The sequence below is a fragment of the Prosopis cineraria genome, unplaced genomic scaffold, assembly GCF_029017545.1.
Source record: "Prosopis cineraria cultivar Desert tree isolate PC_DT_omini unplaced genomic scaffold, ASM2901754v1 PC4, whole genome shotgun sequence".
NCBI classification, from domain to species: Eukaryota; Viridiplantae; Streptophyta; class Magnoliopsida; order Fabales; family Fabaceae; genus Prosopis; species Prosopis cineraria.
The window spans coordinates 10435103-10456924 of NW_026555335.1; the positions used below are offsets into that span (position 1 = coordinate 10435103).

At 31.8% G+C, this 21822-nt stretch overlaps 1 protein-coding gene across 1 annotated transcript; it reads right to left on the bottom strand.

The window, feature by feature from the left end:
• Positions 1–628: 628 nt before the first annotated feature.
• LOC129308343 (protein NETWORKED 1A-like) lies at positions 629–9011 on the bottom strand. Its single transcript, XM_054949421.1, is given in 7 exon segments — positions 629–2018; positions 2142–6124; positions 6127–6315; positions 7251–7496; positions 7630–7707; positions 8530–8579; positions 8703–9011. Coding segments are annotated over 4 exon segments (5460 nt in total). The 5' UTR covers positions 7354–7496; positions 7630–7707; positions 8530–8579; positions 8703–9011; the 3' UTR covers positions 629–833.
• Between the last annotated feature and the right edge of the window lie 12811 nt (positions 9012–21822).

The following is a 21822-nucleotide window of genomic DNA, read 5'->3' on the forward strand; positions in this document are numbered from 1 at the left end:
TTCAACAAGAATTATTGAAATTTTTTACACCAAAAAAAAAAGAAATATTAAAATTTATATTTTATTATTTATGGGTAAGCATATTTTTAATAAAGAAAAATATTTCAATAAAATTAAATAAGTTCATGATGCACGCAACAAGTGGAGGACATTTCAATCAATTGATAAAATATTCCTTCCAAGAATTTAAACCCATTGCAATTTACATCGGACGGAATCCTGATTTATTCAAATTTAATGACGGAATTGCCACAGCAACGGAAAGGAATAACACGATGGAAAACAAGCCAAGCGTAAGTGTCATTGAAATCCTATCTCCCTTCCATATATCTGCATTATAAATTAGAGAGAGCTCAAAAACTTTAACACGTGACCCTTCTTAATACTTCATTAGAGGGACCTCCTGTACCTAGACGATGATTCTGAACTGTCTCTCCTCAGTCCCAAGCCCAGGCATTGCCAAGGAAGTCCTCGCAATTTAGGTTGGGGCCTGGAGAAAGACTGCTCAGATTCCTCGGAATGTGAGCTCCTTCATCTGATGTCTTAACATGGTATGCTTCAACGTCAGTTCGGTGATTCGAACTTGTTTCACTCTCAGTACAATCATAACAGTGCAATTCCATCCCTATAATGTCACAAGGCACAGCCTTTTCCCAGAGTTGAAACGTTATCAGAATAAAGTAGTTATGCGTTAGTAGAACAAACTTCATCCCTTATTGTTTGTGATAAACATTAATTCACTGGCTAAAATAAGAATTCATATGCTAGCTTTAATATCAGAAACTTCATCAAAGTCAAGAAAATAGTTACAATCTGCCTCTAGTTTGTCTACCTTAGTCCTCCTTGGTTGAAGTCCTGGAACATCCACAAAAACGCAATTTGATGCGCCTTTTGCCACTTTTCTTGCGAAGGTGAATAAAGTCCCTCAGCAGAACATCTGTTCGTCCAGAAAACTTGCTTTTCCCTTTGCTTGTCTTTTCATCATCCAATTTCAGCAGAACATATTGGATGTTCTGCACCTCAAACTGCAATCTCCCTATCTGTTCAGAACCTTTTCGTGCCTGCTCGGTTATTCTTCTTCTGTTGGTGCGTGCACCATTTTCCAACTCCACCGAAGTCTCCCCGACTAAAGAAGATGGACTCTCTTCAATGTCTCTAGTCAACCGATCATTGAGGTCCGCTAATTGTGCCACAGCTTGATCTACTTCTTCTATTTGTCTTTTGACTGTCTCAGATTTAACGTCATTGCCCTTCTTGCTTCTCTTACTTTTCTCCACTTTCTTTTTCAAGTCTTGTACAGTTATCTTCAGCATGTTCAATTTCTGAGCATCAGAGGCAAGTCTCTCCAAGATCTTTCTGCTCTTTCCATCTTGATTTCTCTCCCTTATAGTTTTTGACAACTCTAGTTTGTCAACACCCAATTCCTTCTCAACCTCCAGTTCTGAAGAGAAATTTTGGTATCTACCCGAACTGTTTGACTCATGGCATGTGATTACATCGTCCACTGGAGCAACATCATGTCTCTTTGATTCCATGCCCTGCTCAGCAGCTTCCCATAACTCAAGCATCTGGTCATCAGTCCCTCGACTCCTACTACCATTGCCTCTCCTGCGATTCTTAGAGATGGGACTCTCTGAGACTTGATCAAGCGGAATGTCTTTCATCAAGGAACCATTTTCATATTTTGGTTTCTGTGACTTCAGATCATCATCTATAGTGTCATCCTTAAGTTCCATCTCAACTTCACTAATGTCATTTTCTGGATACGGGGCAGCCTTTGAGGAGTCTCTGGTCATTTGTGTTAGAGCTTCTGCCTCAACGTTGGGCTTGGTAGTCAGGCTCTTCTCAACATGTCTTTCAATTTCTTCCTCCATTACCTTTTCAACTGCTTTAATTCTTGTCCGTATCTTCAGCAAATCTGAAATTCCATCTGGTACTGGTGTCGGTGTCAAAGTTGTTTCATTCTCTTCTGATCCTTGACAGCCGCAGTCTTTAGGACAAATTTCAAAACCTGCTTCCTGGACAAGCATTCACGAGAAACAAAGATAAGTGGAATATACATCTATCGGCTGCATAAGACCAAGCTTTTGACAAGGAAAAAGAAGAGGGCAAACACAATGATGAGGTAAAGAGAATACTACCTGTTGTTTTCTTTTGCCTTCAACAGAAGTTCTCTTGGTCCGATGAAGAGCAGTGGATTCTAAAGATGCAAAATCCTCTTTCAAGGAAGTAATAACTGGAGTATATGCAGATAACTGGCACTTCAGTCTTCTAATTTCACTTTCTAGCAGATCAATTTTATCTCTCATACATTCAATCTCCAGGCTTTTTGTAGTGCTTTCATTTTGTAGTCTCGTGCAATCTCCAGTGAGTTCATTTAATTTATTTTCAAATAATGCTTCACTGATGGATGAAATCTGAAGATCAAAATAGAATGTTGCAGCTTCAGCCTCCCAAAGTTCAGATTCATTTGCTTTCTCTTGCAGCTCTGAATTCAAAGATTCTTCCCTGACTCTCTGTTGCTCAACTTCTTGTTGTAATAATCCAATCTCAGACAGTAAATTTCTGTTTGCTAAATTAAGGATTTCAAATTCCTTTCTCTGATTCAAGCATTCTTCTGATATTTCAAGAACCTGGCTCTCTAGATTTTCCTTGATCAGTCTTGATTCATGGCATTCCATCTTCAATTCTTCAATGCATCTGCAAAGCTCTGCATTCACTGTCTCTGCTGCCTTCAACTTTTGTTCCAGTTCTAACATCTCTGCTTCTTTTTTCTTGAGAAGTTCCTCAGTTTTTTCAATTTGATGACATAAATGATCATTTACGCTTTTGGCTTCCTGCAGTTGCTTGTCCATCCTCCCAATTGTGTCATTCAGATGCTCATTATCTGCTCCTTTCAGTGCTAACTGTTCATGCATCACTCCTACCTGCTGCTCGAGGTCACCATTCAGATGATGAAGAATGTTCAGATGTTCATCGATGGCTTCTTTTTCCAAGACCTTCTCAGCAGCAAAGCTCTGATAAACCACATTAAGGTTGCTTAGAGTCAGTGCCTCGCCGAGGATTTCACTGTGATCATTATCACAGATGGAAATTGCATATTTGAGATCGAAAACACTTTTAACCAATGAACTATTCTCCTCAAGCGCCTTGCCATTTTCCTCCTGCAGAACCAAATTTGTTCCTTGCAAGTCCAGTAGCTCCACGTGCAAACTTTCCAAATTGGACTTGAACAGATTCTCCTTTTCCTCTCCCCTGGTCACTTCATCCCTTAAATTACTGTTCATCTCCAGAAGTTCAAGCTTACCATTCTGCAACATTTTATGATGCTCTCTCAGGATGTTGAACTCCTGCTCCAGGGTCTTTTTCTTGGACTCGAGTTCTGCTGCCTCAGATTGCAATTGACAAAGTAGAGTTAAGAGGACAGAGTTCTCTACCAGCAGCTGCTGCTTGTCATCTTGGCTTTTCACAAGAGAACCTTTCAACCCCTCAATATTATCCAAAATATAAAGTATATGCTTTTCCTCTTGCCTCATCCCTTTGCCATTCCCACCATCAAAATCAATTTGAAGGGCTCCACATACTTGATGGATCCCCATTCTCAACTTTCTTATTTCATCTAACAAGAACTCTATTTCCATCTGTTGCTCAAGATTTTCACATTCCAACTCAGAGACGACTTTATCTGAAAACTTTGATGCTTCAACATGTTTTTCACATTCAACTAGTAAGGCCAAGTTCTTCTGCTCCAAGTCTTCTACAAACCTCTGCAAAATGAATATCTCAACCTGTGCATTTACAGCCTTATCAAGTTCTTCTTCAAATTCCATTTTCCCCAACCGATGTTCCTCTTGCAGTAGGTGGACAAGGTTCTCCAAATTTGTCAGTCGAGCCTCGCTAGAATGTTTATGGCTTGCATGCCCATCTTTTTCCGCCAAAAATGAAGCGCGAAGTTGTTCAACCTGATTGACTGTGCTTTCTTTATCCCTCTCCACATCAGTGTATTTATCTTCTAATGTTGCAAACTTCTTTTCCAAATTACTTAGTCTTGCTTCTACACTTTCCAATTGAGATACCAGAGTACTCCTTTCATTTAGAAGATTGGACTTCTCATTATTCAGCAACTTGCAGAATTCTTCCAAACTACTTGATTTAGCCCTGAAACCTTCAAGCTCAATGCTAGCATCAGACAGGGACTTCTCCAGTAAGATATTCTTTTCCAACAACTTGTGCATACTTTCAGTGATTATTTGTAACTGTGAAAATAGGGTTGATTTTTCAGCAATAAGGATTGATTTTTCTTCCTGGAGAACTTGGCAGGTCTCCTTAAACTTCTTCACTTCGCCTCTCAAGCCATCCAACTCATCGTTCAATCTTGACAGGGAATTTTCCATGAAGGCATTTTCGCTTGAAAGTTTATCCATGTTCTTCGACTTTTCATAAAGAGCTTCTCTCTCAATTTGTTCCATTTTGCAGAGATCCTTTAGCTTCGAGTTTTCATTTTGTAAACCTTCCACGGTTGCTACAAAACATTCAGGATTCAAACCAACAGCCTCCAGTTGTTGGAGCATAGCCTGATATCTCTTATTCAATGCCTGGATTTCATTCTTCATTTCATGAATTTCCTGCTGCAGTGCATTGCTTTCTTCATATTTTGCAGAAAACTCCCGTTCAAGTTTTTCTTTGATCTCCATCAATTTAGAGATTTCCATTTCCTGATTTTTTAATGACCCGGTAGAAGAAATGTTAAGCTCATGAAGAGTCCTGTTTTCTGCAACAATATGTTGCATTTCTTCCTTAAAACCTTCTTTGGAAAGTTCTAACTCCTTCAGCAGCTGAAGCCCATGATTAAGCTCCAAAGAAAGAGATCTTTGCTCCTCTTGTGATTGGGAGTATAACTTCTGCAAGGTCTGCAAAGTGGCTTCGATTTGAAGAAAGCGAGAATGTTCTTCCTGTATCAGAGTCTGAAGCCTCTCCAGCTCAGTATGCTTCTCCAAGAGCTCTTTATCTTTTATAGCAATCTTCTGCACTAGATCATCAGCCTCCAGCCGAAGAGATTGATTTGATCTCACCAAAATATCACAATGTTCTTCAGAATTCCTCAATTTCTCAGTCCCCATCTCAACTTCTCTAGTCAATCGGTCAGAATTTTCTTGGGCATGCAAAATTTCACTCTCCATTCTAGATATTGTCTCCATGCACTGCTTGTACAGGAAAGCTACAGCTTCTTTCTCGGTATTCAGTTCAGCAAGTTGTTTCCTGAGTGCTTTAATTTCCAATTCCGCTTTTTCGATTTGCTCATTTAGCAATCTCGAATTCTCCTCAGCATGAAATATATTAGTCTGCAAAACAGATATTTTTTCAAGACATTGTTTATACTGAAGAAAAACAGCATCCTTCTCAGCCTCCAATTTGGCAATTTGTTGCTTGAGATTTTTAGCTTCAGTTTCTGCATTAGCAGCTCTCTCATCAAGACCCTTTGCATCCTGCTGCGCCATAGATAACATTGTGTCCAGGCTTGCTATCCTCTGCAAACACTGATTGTATTGAACTAGACCAGCATCCCTCTCAGCTTTTAGCTCTGCAAGAGCCTCCTTCAATATTTTGATTTCAATTTCAGCTTTGCTAGCTCGTTCATCAAGGCCTCCGGCATCCTTTTGAGCCTCATTAAGTTCTCTTTCCATTTCAGACAACTTCTCCAAGCTCCTCTGATACTGAAGAAGGATATCATCCTTGTCAGATTGTAATATAGCCAGGGCTTCCTTTAGGTTTTGAACTTCACTTTCTGTTCTCCCTCTTTGCTCAGAATCAGAATTGATCTGATTCTTAATCTTCTGTTTTCCAGCTGATGACTGAGAGGACCCATAAATTTCATTCAGCTGCTTCAGACCCTTTTTGCTTATGCCATAGTCTGATTCCTCTGAATTCCCTCCATTCTTTTTTAAATTCTTGTGGATTGATGAAAGCCCAAGTGCACCATCCTGTAGGTTATCTGGCCCCAACATTGCACGAATCGGATGCAGAAATTCTGGCGTGTATGGTTCAGCCTCAGGAACAGAAGAACCAGATGGTGAATCATCAGTCAACATATACTGAGCTTGGTTTGGAAATGTTTCTGCCATGGTTTGTGTGCATGGCGTAATTCCCCTGTTGCATGATCATACCTTTCTGCCAGTGCTCGGTATGCTCGGTAGAACTCCTCAACCAATTTCATGAGTTCTGGGCGCTTCTTATAGTACATTTCTGCCCTCCTTGCAAATGAATCAGCATCCTCTTCAATCAGCTTGATCATTGATTTTACTTTGGCATCCATGTCTGTAAAAAATCTTAATAAAGTCAACTACAAGTTTCTGAACTAAACAACTCAAGCACAGACTAAATTTGCTTCTTTTTCCTTATTTAATCATATAAAAACAGTCGCATGTTTCACAAATTATAAAAATGTGTTTTTTCCCTTCTCTTTGATGAGAACTGTGAAGAAAACTGATTATATTTAGCTTCTATTATCATCAACTGAATACTGCACACAAATGCTGAGTGAGAGATTGGGCAAAACAAGAAAGAAGTCAACTCCCCTGGAAAAGGAATTATTCAATGTAACATTCAAATGTCATTTCCTCACTAGTTCATCTTTATTCAATGTCAGGACACAGACGAACATGTTGTTACTCTTCCCCTACAAGTGTTTCTTGATAACAACTTACTTCGATTCATTTTGTGTTCTAGTTTATTTTCACCAAGCAAGTTTAGAAGCAGAACAAATCTTGTGTTACAGGTCCATATTTCCAGTTCTATACCTAAAAAAAAAAATATTTAAGAAGACAAAAAAGTTAAAATCTAACTACAAGAAAAGTACTCATTAATAATGGATCAGTTAGCATAAAATCTAACTTGAGACTTGATCTCCTTTATCAGGCATAGCATTCAATAGATATGTTTTTCTAACTTCACTGCTTTCCATTAATATCAACCACAGCTAACCAATAACATGCTGATTTGACCTTCTGATTCAGAAAATGCAGCAGACATGAAGTAGCATGGGATATTATATTTCTATGTTGATACCATCCCAAATTCTCCATTCTCAACAAAATGAAAATTATCAAGGATGAAAATCTATGAAAATTAATACGGCATATTCTCAACCGACATGCATAATAAGTTCTGCTGAAATAGCTAGCATCTTATGACACAAAAATTGCTGAAAACCAGAACAATGGTAGAGTCCAAGACAGAGGAAAATGTCAAACCTGTAAGGTTCTCCTGTAGCCATTTTGAGTTCTTTGGGCTGATGTGGCTATCCCACCACCAAGAATATAAGCGCCTGGACTCAGAATGTGACAAAGTTGCCATGGCTCCAGCTAATAACAGCAGCGCAGCTGGTTTTGTTACTGCAAAGGCCTGGGAATGGATCCAAGCCAGACTATTGTTTTATGGATTTCTACCACCAGTCTTTTCTACCGTGAGACTTTTTAGCACCTCTCTTCTTTTTGCACCTAATATCAAATGAATGTATACTAAATAGTTAATATAGTTAGAAAAGATAGGTTTAGATGTATGAAAAATCCGAGTCTACTGCCTATAGAACAAGTTGTAATGGAAAGTACTCCAACATCAATGCTGTATTACCTTCCCAGTCGGACTTAGCTCCAAAATCTGAGTGCATAGCCTTGTATCACAGCTTCTAAAATTCAAAATCAGAAGTAACTGAGAAGAAAAGAGGAAAATGAAAAAGTGAAATTAAGACCCTCTTTAAACTGCCAGGCAATAACACCTGGGGACAACCAAAAGATACATGTCAACAAACTAGATAGAAAATACCCTCTATCACGCGCAAATTCCGGACTCAAAATCTAAACAGAAGGTCCTTAAGGTAGAAACCAAAAAAAAAAAAATAAAAAATCACATACACCTAATGATCGACCATGGCATCTACATCTTGAAGGGGAAAAGAAGAGGAGGGACGTATGAGGAAGCGGCGATTGGAACTAAAATGCAAGCAACAAGCAGCTTCAAAAGGGATTGAAGAATTTTGCTAAAACTGATCTGTTTAAAATGACGAGATCAAAAGCCTACCAAGAGGCTAGATGGCAAATTTGATCAGCAACCGCCAGTTACCCCTCAGAGCAAATCATTCCGTCAAACGTAGTGTCGAGAAAATCTAAAAAGGAATCGTGCCTTAATCCAAATTTTCTAAAGCACGCCCCCCAAGTATGAAATCTTAGCAACGGATCTCATCTTCTTTCGTTCCATCCCATTATCTCTTTATCTCTCAGACGAACCAGCCTCCTTCTCTCTCCTCTCTCCTTGTGATGAGTTACATACAGTTGCGTTCTGAGACACTGGCTCTGACAGTCTAGGAAACCATAGCATTCAGAACGTGAAGGGCCAAAAAAAAAAAAAGGAGAAGTGTAAGGAAACGGCGACGGACACATCAGCGACGCCGAAAGGAACAGAAAGCATTGTCACAAAGGGATTGAAGAATTCTACACGAACCGATCTGTTAAGAGTTAAAGATCAAAAGCTTACCAAGTAACGAAATGGCAGACACTGATCAGCAACCCAGCTAGCAGCCACCACTGAAACAAACATATCATTACCTCGAATTCAGAAATGGATATCAAGATTCAAGAATATCACAAACAGAATCGTGCTTTATCCCACACTGTATCAAGTACAACACAAAAGGCAAGAAATCTCACAATGGGATTCCCTTTAGCAGCAGCTTATCTTCCATTTCACCCCATTTTTGCTCCAATCTCAGCGACGACGCAAAACCAGCCCTCTTATATCTCCTTGCGATGCGTTCTACTTCACGTTATATTCTAAAGATGCTGGCTGTCTGACACTCTCACGACTCATCAACTGTGAAAGGACGACGACACAGCGTGGGCAGAAAAGTACGGGATTTTGTTTGCTTTTGATTATATTCTCTTGTTTTGGTGACTTCGAATGGGAAATGATTATTGATTGCGTTCCACTGTGCTTAAGGAAAGGTGAATGCGTGTGCGTGAAACTTTTGAACCCTCGACAGCAAATTTGGGAACAGCCCCCGAAAGAACATTTATGATTATGCCTTTAATCGCATCGATTAATTAGTTAAACTGATTAATTAATTTTGATTTTCCAGTAAACGGTCATATTCTTCAGGTTTAATCTGCCTTTCATCCTTGCCGTCAAAACAGACGGTGAGATCAAGTAAAGATATCAGGCAAGTGCTATAAATTATAAAAAATAATAATACTCTGCCCTTCTAGTGTTCCTCAACCTTGTTTTCATCAATTTCTCTTTTTCGCACAGTATTTCGGAATAAAAAATAATAATAATAATATTGTTACACTCAATAGAATTGATTATTACATCCGTCTTTGTTGCGTGAAAATTGTAAAATATTACTATTGAAATCCTTCTTTGAATTAATATTTCATTTTTATTAAGTGCATAATTTATTTAAAATTCAATTTTATTTTGATATTATTTACTCTTAAAAGATCATAAAATAATCGGTCTAGGTTTTAAAATTGTGAGCACAATATCTGAAGTGAAAAAAACTACTATCTTAAATAATATTATAAGCTTTATAATTTAATATTTTATTAATTTCAACACTATTTTAAGCACTATTTTGTGATCAGTTTATTAATATTTACACTCTATGATTATAGGACAATGATTGAAGTTGAATATAGAAACAATGATTGAGATTGAGTTTGATTTCATATATGTTTATATATTTCTCCTCCTTGACGAACACCTTCCTCTTTTTTTTTTTTTAAGCCGACAGTGTGTAATTGGGAAAAAAGCAAGGAAGAGAGAGTGCATCAAAATCATATAAATTTTGTAATTTAATTGTAAAGTTTGTTTGTTGTTATTTTATATTGATAATTGAAGTGAGTTATAATATAGACAATTATTGGGATAATTATGTGAGATGCTATGAAACCAAAAGAAGAGTCCATGGCAGAGTTGGCTTCCAGAAGAATTTGCATTAAACAAAACTTGAGATTCTAAGATTTGTTTTCAATTTTATATGCTTTGGCCATAAGATTCTATCATAAATTATATTTCTTAAATCCTATAGTCCTTGATCATGCAAATTGGATGGTGATAATTGATAAAGATAATCAAGGTTTTTGCTTTAATTATGGTTCGGGTTGTTTTTAGATTTTGTGGGGGTTAGTTTCTGAAGGAATGATACTAGACTTAAAATATTATTTTGTTAAATAATTATTTAAAAATTCAATTGTTTCAATGATGCCTCTGTTCCTAATCAGAAGTCTCGGTTTATCTAAAAACAAATAAGGGGCATTTTAGAAAAAAAATATTTTAATTACTCTTAGAACTTTATAATGGAGCTTATAATTAAGGAGACCACAAGCCTAAAAATTAGGTCTAAGGATCAGAGTGCATAACTAGTTGAGAAAAAATTATATATTAAATATTATATATTTGATGTGTTTGTTTTTAATTAAATAAAGACATGTGTATTTTTCATAAAATATTTATTCTATAACATACCCATGTTATTAATATTATTAACATGTTAAAATATATTTATCTTAATTTGATTGAATAAAAAGTATATTAAGTATATAAGGTTAATTAGTCTTGTTGGCCAAAAAAAAAAAGTAACTGATCAGTCTTGTTATAAATTTAGAGAATATAATTTTCTTCCTTACAACATATAATATGATCATTATTTGACTTAAGACTTAAGGGTTATTCCTCTTGTTACTTTATTTTATTTTTTGTGAGTTGAGTCCTAAATAAAAATATTTGAAAATTATTTGCTACTGAGATCCTCATATAAATAAGAAGATTTGGACTAAAAACTTCAATAGCATAAGATATTGCTAAATTATACTAACATGGTAGGTTTAGAAAAATTATGATTCAGACATCTTGTCGAGAAAATTAAATTCATATTTACCAAATGCGAGTTTTGATGAATATATATATATATAGAGAGTAAAATTATTTTTTATTTTTATATTAATTTCTTTCATGTTCATCATTTTTATTTAGACTAGAGTAACTTTTTCGTGAGGTGATGACATAGGATTTGGCATACCGAACAGACACAAACAAATTTCTGTGTGGAGATGCCTCCCTGGGCGGTGATAGATAGCCCACCATGCCGACACCCTATAATGCTTCATACAATTATTTATTATGTGAAAATATGAATGTTTTGAAATATTTGACTTTTATGAGCATAATATTTTTTATATTAAGTATTTATCTCACTGTAAACTTCGTTTGAAAAAGAAAAAAATAAAAAAAAATCCAAAGAGTCTAAGAGATGATGTTTAGTGTGGGAAAACTAATTTGAATTGATATATAAATAGAGAAGATATAATTTAGATTTTTGGGGGAGAAAATTCAAAATATCTTGAGGAAGGGAATTAAAAAACAAAAAAGATAAGACTCGGAAGAAGGGGAAAGAGAAACGTGAGAGAGACAAGCATTTAATATTGTTTTGTATGTTTTAACAAAAATTGTCAAAACATCACAGCATCAACAACACAGACATTTCATCGTCACTCCGGTCACCGTCCTTTGATATTCCCTCTTCACAGTACCAATACATCTCATTTTATCCCACCTCGCTTCTTTTAACTCTATTTATATATTGAATAGAAGGATTTTTTTTAAAGTTTATTTACGAATAATTTTATTAATTACTCCTTACATTCAAAAAAATATAAATATTTTTTAAAAAATTAAATATTTAAAAATATAAGATATTTTTTATCTTTCAAGATGTAATCATTGTCCTTTTTTAAAAGCACTCCTATTGATAGTAACTTTATATTTATTATAAATATTTAATAGAAGTAAATATAAAAATATAGAGTTAGTTTGAAAATAAATAACTATTTTATTAAAGGTGAGATTATATTAAAATTATTTTATATTTTTAAATAGAGGGAGTACTTTATCACAAATTTCTCAATTTATTCTCATTATTTTTTTTTGGTTTTGACTTTTTCACGGATATCATTCTATTGGAGATAACTCTTTTTAAAATATTATTGAACATTAAATGTGGGAGTCTCTCCGTGCAGGAATTCAAACCTTATTCCTTATGTTATAAAAAATCACTCTCATTATTCGTATTTTTTCTCACTAACATTTTTTATTCATTCAAAAAATTTCAATAAGTATACTATTAAAATATATATTTAATATATGACAAAATTTAAAACTTATTAGATTTTTAGACACAAGTAATAAGTTTTAAGATTTTAAAATTTGTAAGTAATGTATAAATATAATCAGAAGAAGTAAATTACTCCCTTTGGTCCATAATACTATATCGATCTCAAATTGAATGACACTTTTAAACAAAATTGTACATGTCAATAAAACTCATTAAATACACTTTATAACTTTATATTTTTAAAATAAAAATAAAAACTTTTAAAAATATACTTTATTTAATACTTTATCTATGAAATAATATTAAAGAGAGAGGATATGATAGGAATGGTCATATTGAAAAAAATATCATTAATAAAATCTTAATTTTGTCAAAAAAATTTATATTTTTTAAAACCAAATTTTTATTAAAAGTGTTTTGTAATTTAAAAATGAGAAATATAAAGTACACTTTAAAAGTTTTTTCAATCCTTAGCATACGACAAAGTTAGAATAATTACTTTTTTTTATTTTACTCCTTCCTTATTTATTATTGTTTGTGTTCATAGGAAACAATTTATTATTGTTGTTAATTGTAAAGAATGACAAAATTGGGAAGATGCATATTTCTTAAATAATTTTAATAATATAAGTACCATTTTTTAATAAATATAAAGTTAGCATGCTTTATGCTCCTTTCGATCCCTATTATGGATCTCTTTTGGAATGATTCTCTGATTTTTATTAAAGATATTTGATGGGGTATTAATTTTTTTTCTTTTTTGCAATATTAATTACCCCATTTAAACTCATTAGCAATGGGAGATAATGTCATGTGAATTTAAAATTTTTTTATTAAAATAGAGATGAAATGAGAAGTTTATTATATTTTTAGATAAAATAAATAACTTAATTGTATTTCTTTGTTTCAGTGAAATAGTTAGAGATATTTTATAATAAAAACTAGAGGAGTTATTAAGGATTGAAGATAGTATAATCAAACCAAAGGAAAACACAATTATCAATGCCTGCAATTTTACTATGTTTTGGTACAAGTTCTTATAATTTCTATTGATTCAGGTCCTTCTTGTTTATCCCATCTACATTAGTCCCTCTATTTTTTTAAATATGTCGAAAAATAATGGGGCGACACTAACAATATTAAATATACTTACCCATGACTAATGTTATGAATCTTTGTGCTGAAGTAAATTATGACTCAATAGATTGAAACATGAAATAGAATAAAGTAGACAACACTGTTAATATGGTGAATTATAATTCTACCTCAACACAAATTAATTGTGTTGGTCATATGTCAATATATTTAATATCATTATCTTGTACCATCATCTTTATTAGCATATTAAAGAATAGAGAAATTAATAGTATAGACAAGATTAACTACAAGAACTTGGGACAATTAAAAAAAAGCTATGGACACCTATATCAAAACATGTTAAACTTATAAAACCAATAATTATATATTCCTCAAACTACTACTTGGTAGGAGATTGAGGAATGATGGGATGGAAACATGGGTGCATTGAAGTTGAGAGCAAATGCATTCCTTGAGTTTGGAAAAAATTATAAAAAAAATCTATATATTTTAATATTTTGTATTCTTGATCTAAATATTTTACACCCCTTTAGATAACTTTAAAGGTTTTGGATTAAAATTTTTTAATTATTTTTAAATTATTAATTTTAAAAATGTTGCGCGCTCCATAGCATAGAGTCTTAGCACCACCATTGAGATGGAAGATTTAAATAAATTCAAGGGAGAATGACATCAATTGCCTTAAAAACAGGAATTATTGCAATAATGACCTATTAATTTTGCATATGATATTGTATTGTGAAAAACACGAATATATTATTATAAAAACAGAACCTTAACTTATATTTTTTGTTAGAATTTTCTTAGAAAAATACAAAATAAAGGTTCAGATGTTTATAACATATTTATATTTTCACAATATAATATTCAATGTAAAATTGATAGGCTGTTATTGTTATCATTTTTTTTTTAAGGTCTTCAATATCATTATCCATAAATTCAATTTAAAACCGTGAAAGAATAGAGTTAAAAAAATTAATTATTTTTTCTCATCTTGACCTCTAATATCTTTTCTTAATTAAAAATTTTAATTTTATTTATCTATCTTTTAATTAAACTCATTGAAATCTTGTATCTATTTAAAAAAATAATTGAGTTATAAATTGGATTGGGTACGGACTACGGAGAAACCGAAGCGAGGCGGGTGGGGTAGCTAGTCCTTGGATTGGAGGCACAACCTTAATATGGGTCCATCAGCCACGTGAGCGGCCTTCATAGTCAACAAGCTTAAGCTTTCATGAGAGTAGTTTTGAAACTTGATCCCATTAATAACATTCAACCTTTATCATCCCAACCCCATCATAAATATATATATCACACTATACTCCATGTGCGTGGACGTACCTATCCTGGATTTGGACGTGTGAATGTCTTTAATCCACTCACATAATACAATAACAATTTAATTTAATCAAATGATTGTAAAAAAAATTTATTATATGATATTTAAAAAAATAATAAATCTGAAAATTTTTAAACAAAATAATATATGAGAGAAGTATTTTGATTGTAGGAATTGTTTTAAATTTTTAAAAAATATATCTTGATAATTTTTAAATATTAAAAAATTTAATAAATATAATTTAAATATTAATTGAATGAGTGAATTTATGCCATTCACCGAATTCAAATCCTCTCAAATCCCTATTGCATAATGGACTTTCAACTACTTTAATAAAATTGAGAAATGACAATTAACTCATTATATGTATTAAAATGATTTTTTTAAAAATTTAACTATATTAAAAATAGGAAGAGAGATATACGGTATTTGATCAGCTATAAAATTAAATTTACAATAAGAATAAAATTAAAAAAAATAATTAATAACACTTTGTGTAACTTATACTAAGGGCTAAAAAAATTCTTTTAGATAGTGTACATGTATATATATAGACTTTAATATATTTTTATACATATTTTTTAATTTCTGTCAACTGCTTGTTTATTAGCTCAGGCCTGTAGGTTTAGTTGCACCAAAACACTTGTTTGAAAGGAATTGTGATTTTAAGTTACAGAATGAGAAGGTAATTGGGTGTCTTCTTTTCTTATGAAAATGTGATGTGGATTTTTTAAGAATTCATTTAAAGGCCTCATAAAACATTCGAAAGTCCTGCATACAAAAGCTGGAACCCAAAAAAAAAAAAAAATAGTGATCAATGAATTAGAATCCTATGAAAACTTGTCCTTAGATCCCTAATTATAAGGATGACATTTCAAGAGGAGATCAATCTCTTGATAAAAGCCTTGTGTTCAACTATGAATCCCACAAGTATTCAACTTGCAAATGAATCAATTTTTCTCTATCTCTTCTCTCCCAAAATATTTTACAGTACATGAGTTTAAATAGGCAAAGAATAATCCTAACCTCAATAAAAATTTTTGAAAACCCTAATTGAGATAGTTGGGCACACAAGGCCCACTCAATACACACCCAACTAAAAAAATACATAATAAAATAAAAATAAGTGATTTAATTTGACATCTAAACATTATCCTAATTTAAAGAAGATAAATTATGAAGAGAATTAGAAGAACATTTGGATAATTCAAAGTATCTAAAAGATCTTTTAAACCTTCTTAGTAATCCATTAAATCCTATAAGACTCTTTTAAATAATAAAATCACATTGGAAATAAAAATAAAATGAATTAATTGAGAGTCTTCTAAACAAGATCTTTGACTTATATCTTCATCTATGTAAGCCACTTAGACATTGAATGCTTTGTGTACCGTCATTGAAATACAATTACCGTATGGGATGCCACGTACATCGTCACATGGCATACCATCTACCTTTTTTTTTTTTTAATCTCCTTTTTATTTGAACTTCTCTCATTTGAACGATGTCATATAAAGTGATAAAATTACTCTCCAAATTCACATCAAAAGGAGTTACATTGGGATAACTATTTTTTTTAAATATTCAATTTAAAAACTCATTAAAATAACATGATTGCCTAGTGTTTGCCAAGTGTGAAATTCTTACCAAGTCCTGGAGTTAATCCAAACCTGAGCTTATGGTGAGCTTAACCTAAGGAAAGCTATATATATATATATATATATATATATATATATATATATATATCCTGACTTACTTTGCCAGTATTAAATACAATTGTTTAAAAAGTTCCCGGCTTTTCTACATCATCATCAAATAAGGGTAAATTAAGAAAATTATAATAAATAATCAATGTAATGTCTTACAAAAAAGATCACAGGGTCTCTTTTCCAATTGAGTATGTATGTACTTTGCACATGCATTAATTCTAACTTATGGTATTATTCTTGAGTCAAATCCAGCTTCTTTCACTAGTAATAAACTTTTGTTGGTAATATCTTATCATTCATTTTTTATGCCCACTAAATTAAAGTCCAAAAGTTATCAAGCTCCGTTAAATTAAGCAATGACCCACCATCTCTAGAAACTTTGGATGAGATGGAATCCACCGTTGCTCACACATGAACTGGTGATTGGTAATTCTCATGATAACTAGATTCAAGCATTAATTCAGACGTAAGAAATTGACAGTGTATTTAAGAACTAGAGAAAAGGGAAATGATCATGAGTGTCACTTTTCAAGAGAATGTTTAAATAGAAACGATTGTAGAGAGAGAAGTACACAACACAACCACTATTTGCTTTCAAAAAGAGACACAGAGTTGGCAGAGTACTATCATCATCATCATTACATGGTTAATTCGGACTTCTAATTCCATACAACTTCAAACATGTCCTTGTTTTCATTTCCTAAAGTGGGTATGAGAATTTTATTTTTTTAATTACAAGATTTAAAAGCCATAAAAAGTCAAATGGACTTTATTTTTTAAGTACTAAAATCAAATTCAAATTAACATTAGCTCTCTCAAAGGGTTATTTTATTCCAACTATATAATGTTAAAAACCTACAATTTTATCAAACTATTGTTACTGCATATGTTATACTTGACTAATGTGGATTCTTTATGTAAGAAACAAAGAAGAATAAACAAAAACTAATGTGAGTCACGCGAGTGTGAATAGGGAGGATTTTTTAAAATAGATTTTATATGTTAAAAAATATTGATCACGAGGGTACATTACTTAAACAGGGAAAAGAGGATTCGAAAGAGAGTGAGGGATGATGTGAACAGCACAACAGAAGCGATGCTTTGAAGATAGAAAGAAAGGAAAGGAATAAACCGGTGAGAGGCTACAAACTCACCAACCTTCATGATGTGATCTCCCTCCACATCCTCTCTTCTCTTCCATTTTTCCTTCTACTCGACTTCCTTCCCCCTCTCCTTTTTCTCTCAAATTGGTAAATACACTACCTCAACTCATATATATATATATATATATATATATTCTCTCACACACAATATAAAATAGTAGATCTCTGTTTTTTTTATTGCATTTTGTTTTTAGTTTGTATAATTTTTTTTGTTGTTCCAGTATCCGTAATATTAATTTTTGTGGTTTTAAAAATGCATATAAGGATCATGGCACTATGACAAAGTTAATTTTGCTTCTGTGTATTTAACTCTATTAATCTCTTTGCTAACGCTGCATAAATTTCCTACATTTTGTTTAAGCCAGATGTAAAAGAAAGGTTTTTTCCTGCATTACCTTTCATCTTTAATCACATTTTGTCAATTTATTCCCACATTAACAAAGAGATTAGTAGAGTTACAACAAAATTAGCTCACGATTTTCTTGTGTATTTTTAAAATTAAATAGACTAGGATTGTAGGCTAATCAAATTAAAGGAATTGTGAATATAAAAAAAATAAAACTATAAGGATGAAAAAAAAAACAAAGCACAATCAAAATATAATAATATATGATTGTATTTTCCTCTATGTATATTATAAAATGATACATATCTAGAGAGGGGAGGGAGGGAGAGTTAAGTTATCTACCTGTCTGAAAAGTAAAGCGCGTGCCAAGGAGCACACCAACCAAAAAGAAGAACAATAGTAGGTTTTGGAAATAAATATTGGAGGAAGGGCAAGTTGTGAATTTTTTTTTTTTTGGTTAGCAAGTTGTGAAATTTGATTATGCTGAATATGGTCCCATTCAATTCTAAAAAGATGACATCTTGAGATTGTGTTTTCGTTCCTTTGTGGCCTGTTACTATTTCCCCCACCCAAGATTCTCAAAACTTGCGTGACCTGAGGGAAAAAAAAAAAAAAACTATTCTCATCACTTTTCGTCCCAAAAGTTCACAAGCCTAAAAGGCCAACATTTTTCAACACTGCAATTGAGATTCGCTCCCACATCGTAACGGTAAAAACAAAAAGCTGTACTTATAGTTCTTTTTTCTTTCCCTCAGGTCGTCATCCACGTCCCACGTGCACTCTTGTGACTCATCAAGAAAACCCCCTCTATAATATTATGTGTGCTCGTGATTGAATTACTTATTAACAGTTTACGATTTAGATATATTATGTATAATGTAGGGTGTTTTAGTGGTCTGGTGATCTTAAAAGAGTTCAGGAAAAAAAAAAAAAAAGCTGGAAACTAAATAGAAAGCTTGCTGCTAGAATATGAGAGTATATGCGGCCATTGGTCTGCATAAAATATTGGACTTATCTCCGGGCCTGGGCTGTCATGACTTGGAGGGAAGCCCAATTAATGCAGTCTAGTTTTTTTTTTTTTGGGCCTAATACAACTTATCAAAACTGAAACTGAAATATGATCGAACAAAAAAATAGGAACAACTTATAATTATAAGTAGGAACAACGATACGGGAACACACTGATAAGGAAACAAACCCTCTAAAGTTGAGATCCTTGAATTTTTATGAAAATTTTCTTTGTGATATATTTCTCCATTTTATTATATATATATATATATACACACACACACAACATACAGACACACACGTAAACATAGAACTGTAAACAGCATATGACGTATGTTTGCTTTATTTATTTTTTAATTTTTAAAATAAATAAAATTATTTTACCTTCAAATATTTTTATTTTTCTTGTTATCTCACTTTCTCAACTTCTAAGAAGACATAATAGCAAGCACAAAGACAATGTATCTGATTTGATCTATTTATATTTTAATTTTAATTTTTAAAAATAAATAAAAATTACCTTCCCTTCAAATATTTTTCTATTATCTCAATTTCCTAAAAAAAAATATAACTGTAAGCAACATCTTATGAATACACGTTTTCTTGATTTTGTTTTACTCTATTTATATTTTAATTTTAATTTTTAATTTTAAAAATAAATAAATATCTTACTTTTAGATACTCTCCATTATCTCAACTTTTAAAAAAAGTAAAATCACAAGCAACATTTGACAATGATATGTGTCCCTAACTTTGTTTTGTTTTATTTATTTTTAAATTTTAAATTTTTAAATAAATAAAACTTTCTTACCTCTAAACATTTTTCCCATTATCTCAACTTCCCTTTACATTATAATTTCAAAATTGTAATTTAAAATGATAAAGAAAATTTAAATTCTAATTTAAAATAATGAAAAAATTATCCCAACTTTTTGTTAACTTATTTATTTATACTTCATAGTCTCTAATTTAAAAAATAATAAGAAAACTATGTACCACAAGCTGATGATGCCATTTGTCCTTGATTATTTTCTAATTTTTAAAAATAAATAAAACTATCTCACTTTTCCTTGATTATTTGTCCTTGCCATTCTTTTCTTTCCCTCAGGTCGTCATCCACGTCCCACGTGCACTCTTGTGACTCATCAAGAAAACCTCTATAATATTATGTGTTGCTCGTGATTGAATTACTTATTAACATTTTTACGATATATATTAATTTATGTATAATGTAGGGTGTTAGTGGTCTGGTGATCTTAAAAGAGTTCAGGACAAAAAAAAAAAAAAGCTGGAAACTAAATAGAAAAGCTTGCTGCTAGAATATGAGAGTTATATGCGGCCATTGTTTTCTGCATAAAATATTGGACTTATCTCCGGGCCTGGGCTGTCATGACTTGGAGGGAAGCCCAATTAATGCAGTCTAGTTTTTTTTTTTTGGGCCTAATACAAACTTATCAAAACTGAAAACTGAAATATGATCGAACAAAAAATAGGAACAACTTATAACTTATAAGTAGGAACAACGATACGGGAACACACTGATAAGGAAACAAACCCTCTAAAGTTGAGATCCTTGAATTTTTATGAAAATTTTCTTTGTTGATATTTCTCCATTTTATTATATATATATATATACACACACACACATACATACACACGTAAACATAGAACTGTAAACAGCATATGACGTATGTTTTGCTTTATTTATTTTTTAATTTTTTAAAATAAATAAAATTATTTTACCTTCAAATATTTATATTTTCTTGTTATCTCAACTTTCTCAACTTTCTAAGAAGACATAATAGCAAGCACAAAGACACATGTATCTGATTTGATCTATTTATATTTTAATTTTAATTTTTAAAAATAAATAAAATTACCTTCCCTTCAAATATTTTTCTATTATCTCAATTTCCTAAAAAAAATATAACTGTAAGCAACATCTTATGAATACACGTGTTCTTGATTTTGTTTTACTCTATTTATATTTTAATTTTAATTTTTAATTTTTAAAAATAAATAAAATTATCTTACTTTTAGATATCTCTCCATTATCTCAACTTTTAAAAAAGTAAAATCACAAGCAACATTTGACAATGATATGTGTCCCTAACTTTGTTTTGTTTTATTTATTTTTAAATTTTAAATTTTTAAAATAAATAAAACTTTCTTACCTCTAAACATTTTTCCCATTATCTCAACTTCCCATTTACATATTTATAATTTCAAAATTGTAATTTAAAATGATAAAGAAAATTTAAAATTCTAATTTAAAAATAATGAAAAAATTATCCCAACTTTTTGTTAACTTATTTATTTATACTTCATAGTCTCTAATTTAAAAAATAATAAGAAAACTATGTACCACAAGCTGATGATGCCATTTGTCCTTGATTATTTTCTAATTTTTAAAAATAAATAAAACTATCTCACTTTCCAAATATATCTACATTATCCCAACTTTTCATTAACTTGTTTATTTATAATTTCAAATTTCTAATTCAAAAATAATAAGAAAATTATGCATTGCAAGTAGCATTTGCAATGATGGCATATGTCTTTAATTATATTTTTGTTCATTTATTTTTTAATTTTTAAAAATGAATAAAACTATCTTACCTCAAATATCTCTCCACTATCTCAACTTCTCATTAACTTACTCATAATTTCAAATTCTAATTTAAAATAATAAGTAAACTATTTGCATCCAATTTTTAAATGAAAGGAAAGTGAAAACTTAGGGAGAGTGAAAAACTGAAACTTAATCAAAGATTTTCTAGTAACCCACCCCCTCTATATTTTCCCCACTTTTCCCACCTCCACTTGTGACTTAAATTCAAAGCTAAACTTTAAAACTCCTAAAAACTTTTCACCATTATGACTTCATATTCATAATTCTTTTCTTTTTTTAGAGTGCTCACTCATGTTCAAATGCATTCATGCAAAATTAACATATTGGTGTTTGATCAAAGGCTTTGGCAAAGCTGTTCTTG